This window comes from Aedes albopictus, chromosome 1 (assembly GCF_035046485.1).
Source record: "Aedes albopictus strain Foshan chromosome 1, AalbF5, whole genome shotgun sequence".
Classification (NCBI taxonomy): Eukaryota; Metazoa; Arthropoda; class Insecta; order Diptera; family Culicidae; genus Aedes; species Aedes albopictus.
The window spans coordinates 113225352-113230197 of record NC_085136.1 but is presented as its reverse complement, the minus strand read 5'-3'; the positions used below and the strand labels follow the sequence as shown (position 1 = coordinate 113230197).

The 4846-nt window shown below is 38.5% G+C and overlaps 1 protein-coding gene across 1 annotated transcript; it reads right to left on the bottom strand.

The window, feature by feature from the left end:
* Positions 1–277: 277 nt before the first annotated feature.
* LOC115264018 (leucine-rich repeat and IQ domain-containing protein 4-like) lies at positions 278–4240 on the bottom strand. The gene is made up of 2 exons (XM_062845204.1): positions 1495–4240; positions 278–1433 (listed from the first exon to the last, which is right to left on the bottom strand). Exons 1-2 carry the CDS (start codon positions 1512–1514, stop codon positions 398–400), a joined length of 1056 nt encoding a protein of 351 aa, XP_062701188.1. The 5' UTR covers positions 1515–4240; the 3' UTR covers positions 278–397.
* Between the last annotated feature and the right edge of the window lie 606 nt (positions 4241–4846).

Genomic DNA, 4846 nt, shown 5'->3' with positions numbered 1-4846 from the left:
GAACGGTAAGCTTCTCCCAAGCTCCGTTTTTTGGTTCCCTGTGCAATTTCGATTGCTCTGGTCAATCACGGGGAGTAGCAACTACGGATTGTACGGTCATATGTTCATGCTCAATAAACGAAATTCCCAAAAAACAGAGATAGATGAATAACAGTTACTCAAGCCAAAGCTTGCTAAAGAATTGTTTGTACAACTCTTACAAAGCTAAAATGTTTGTTGGGTTGGTCGGATTGTGTGATATTTTCCACTACACTAAACTAAAAAGCTCGTAGAAAAGTGCTTTTTTGTATATATTATATAAATATATTTTTATAAATATGTTTGTACATAATTTGAAAGAACATAGGACAAGTCAGCTAAATTAAATCTAACTATGAGAACTTATTTTCCGCGAAGATTATGTATTTCTCTTGGTTTGAGACGTTCTCTCAATTTCTGACCTATAAAAGGCCTCGATTATATCGTTGGAGACATTTCGCTGCTCGATTACCTTTCCACTAAGATTTTTCAGCAATTCCTCTATATTTTGAATTTTTTTGTTGATAGCAGCAAATTGTTGGCTGTTGTTCAATACTGTTTGTTCAATTACGGCTAACCTGGAATCAAAATTCGATGGACAATCCAATACAAAGACACCCTCGCTTTCTTTATCGCAAGATAGTCCGTCTTCGAATTTTATATCTGATTTGTCTTTTAGTAGTAAACTATTTTCCCATGCACAGTTTATTGGGTTTCTAGCCATAGTGACACGTTTCAGCCCGCTGAAATGGTTGATTGCGAAATGTGTCAACTTGTTACCAGCAAGAAGAAGTTCGAAAAGCGACGGCATGCTCCAACTGCATACGTCTAAATGTTTCATTTGATTGTTTTGAAGATGGAAAGAAGTTAGTGATGGCAAACTCACCAAACCATGACTGTATATGTGCTTGATGTAATTGCCGTACAGAAGAATACCTATTAAATTATCCAACCCATTAAGCAGGTCAAGTTGAACTGTTTCTATTAAGTTGTGCGTCAGAATTAAATATTTCAATTTTTTCAGTTGATTAATGTTCTCTGGAACACTTTTCAGGTGCGTTTCCGAACACTGCAATCTTTCTAGCTGGTAGAACCTACCGCCTTCAATTGTTACATTTTTAGTAGACGTTCGCTCTAATACAACGTTGACTAATTTGGGGTTTATATGAATTGTTTTAACATCTCCACCATAAAATACGGTAGAATGGCATTTCTTAAACTGATTAGTAAAATTTTGCGGCAGAATGTCCACCACGGCGTCAATAAAAAATAGAAAATTTTCATCTGGAATTTTTCTCATCCAATCAGCATCACCTGGCCAATGGAAATCGCGAATGTCAACCGCATTTTGGTCGCGTTTATTTATATTAGCAGTGAATGTTGCTATTCCGTCAAGTGCAGCGATGAAAAGTAGCCTGTAAAAAAAAAGAGCAAATAATCATCAAGCAATAACAAATCTTTCACACTTTTACTTACATTATCGAAAATCCTTTCATTTTGAGTCTGCTCTCGAACGATCTCGCTGGTAGCACTGAATGTTTGACAGAAAAAGCTATCCCAACCGCGTTTTATATGCTTGTGGTGGTTCACAATTTAGGACTAGCATTAGGGTGGTGCAATATTTCAAATTATCGCTTCGTATCGCATGAGTCGTTCAAAAAGCAAATTTCAATTGCCCAAGCATGATCAGCACTCTTAGAAAAAAATAATATAAATTTAGGTTCACTTGGATGCACATAAAAGGAGCAGCCCGTTTACTTAAACTTACATCACCTTCATCAGCAACAATCGGTCTATCAATCGCTAGAACCAAATCGACAAGTTGGCTATAAAAAAAGTAAAATATCGACATGGATGCGAACACTGGTCTGCTGGTTGAGAAGCACACACTATAACTCCCAGCTATTACAGCGAGTTAAAAGGCTGATGATTAATGTTGAACTGTTTCTGCGTATCTGGTGGGATGAGTTTGTTGACATTTTGTGCAATCATATGATGGATGTAAAATTGAGTCAGATTTGCCGTTCAGTCATGGTTCACGTGCGTTGATGATTTACGTCACGTATAAATTTCTTTTTTTTGCCTTTTTCGTACACCAAAGTGCACTGAAAGGCTATATGTTCACTCAAAAAACGAATTTTCGGTAGAAAGCTCGGAGTGTCAAGTCACATATACCAATCAACTCAGTTCGACGAATTAAGATGATGTCTGTATGTGTGTATGTATGTATGTCTGTGCGCAAAAAAGTTCACTCACTTTAAAGCATTTCTCATTGGCCGATTTTTTGGATTAAAGCTCGAATCAAACCGGAATTTTACCGCATTGTTTGCTATGAGAAATGGTCCGGATCGGTCAAGGCGTTCCGGAGTTATGGCCATTTCAGTGATCCGGACCAGCACCGGTAGAACTGGCCGTATATAAAACTGAACCAAGCCCCATAATGCGACACATGAAACTGCGATGATTTTCGCAACCTTTAGCACGGTTGCCGAGTTTTGTGCGGAAATCAACACTGCATTAGTATTAGCATTAACCACGTCGCATAAATTCGTAGGTGGTACAGTCCTGGACCGCTGTTATAAGTGTTGCCTTCTTCCCGTCCGTTACCACAGCACAAAGATTTAGGACTAATCTCTGGCTCTTAGGCAAGATTGACGCAATCCTCCAACGATCGAGTGCTGTCCTGACCACGTCCTTGCGACAGCCGAGGGATGGGGAAGGAAGGTTAGTTGGACACCTTAAAAAGCACATACATAAGTAGAGACCTCTACATTCTTTCTGGCCTAGCCGTCACGGGGATTTGGGTGTTGTTAGTGGAAGGGTACAGTTAAAAGGATACGTTTGGTAAACGTTCAGGTGCACATCATATTTTTGGATGCGTTGTATCAGCTGAATCGACTAATAATGATTTTTATCGAAACTATTCTGAATTTATAAATTTTATTTACTCTTGATAAATTTATCATGAAAGAAAAAACAAAACTCCCAGAGAAATAATGCAATTAATACGTTCCAAATTTGCAAACTTCGCACGGTGAATATTATCGTATAGTGCCGCCACTCTAATTGCCCAATGAAATTTAATGTGAAATATGCTAGTAAAGATGTGAAAAAATAAGAGCCCTCATCAAAATCATTACTATAACATAAAAATACCACCTGAAAGTATGCTTGAAAATCATTACCAAACAAGACAAATTCAACAATCCAACATGTCGTCAGCGAAAACATCTATTTTTCAATCATCTCCAGTTTGCTTTCATAAAAGCATCATTTAACGTATAATGTCTTGTGATTACATTTGTAGTGATAACCTGTAAGCTAAATGGTTACGTTAAAAGCTAATCTAAAACCGTTTAGTTATTTTTTTACTTATATGAAGACTAAACAGCAACCTGTGAAAAATTTGACAGCTGGAATGTGATGTTTACATTTGAATCATACATTCCGGTAAAAGTACCGCATTTTGGGTATTTGATTATCAAACGGCAGAAAATACGTACGATGGACGTTTTCTAATCGGTCATCATATTAAGCTATCGAGAATCGAGTGGTAAGTAGCTGAATATTTAGAAGAGTGTTGTTGAGAAGTGCCAATTTATCCTCCAATTAGAGAAGCCGGCTATGAACCTCTTCCATGATGTGGCACTGGTGAGTGCTTCGTAAAGTGCCCCGTTTGTGATTCCGTCCCAGGTTCTGTTCTACTTTCACGGCCTGGAGAATGCCGAGATGAACTTCCACCCGGAGCTAGCTTTGGTTAAAAACATAGATTCTTGCTGGCTCGCGCAGGAGGGCCATTACGGGATGTGAATTATGTGCCAAAAACAAAGATGGCACTCGGCCAGCAGGCAGCCGCTGATCAGCTGGCTGGCTTAAATGCCGTTTGATTATGGATAAAACCGTTTGGCTTACTCCTGCCTTTTATAATAACAAAGCACATTTATAGAATAATTTATCACAACATTCATAAGTCTACGTTTGTAGTTTTGATTGAACGGTTCTCTAGAGGAACAGAATGCTATGATAAACTTGTTTCAAATACCATGACATATTTGATTTTAAATTTTGGCTACAGAAGGTAATGAAAACAATTAGAAGTAAGATTTTGAACTGTAGTTATTTTACATGTTCGAATGCTTTCTGTAGGCAAAACGGCATGTTTGCTGCTATGATAAAACCTTTATAAATTACCACGAAAGCTGAAAGGTTGTCAATTTGTTACTTGGGTCAGTTGAATCAGTGCGGAAATCAATACTACAGACCAGAAAATCATCGTTGTCGGCCAAAAATTAAAATTACAGCCTTATATTCAAAATGGCGGCTCCAAATTCAAGATGGTGGCTGAAAATTCAAAAATGGCATCTGTTTGATGGAGTTTTAGGCACTAAAACTATATATTAGGGGTTTATTTGGTATGGGGAAGATGTCTGGACTAACGACCAGAATATCCAAGATGGCGGCTCCAAATTCAAGATGGTGGTGGTGGCTGTTAAATGGTGTTTTAGGCTCTAAAACCATGTATATTTGGTATGGGGAAGATGTCTCTCTCTCTTCTTGGCGTAACGTCCTCACTGGGACAAAGCCTGCTTCTCAGCTTAGTGTTCTATGAGCACTTCCACAGTTATTAACTGAGAGCTTCCTCTGCCAATGACCATTTTGCATGTGTATATCGTGTGGCAGGCACGAAGATACTCTATGCCCAAGGAAGTCAAGGAAATTTCCTTTACGAAAAGATCCTGGACCGACCGGGAATCGAACCCGTCACCCTCAGCATGGGAAGATGTCTGGAGTCCAAAAATGACGACCAGAATATCCAAGATGGCGACTT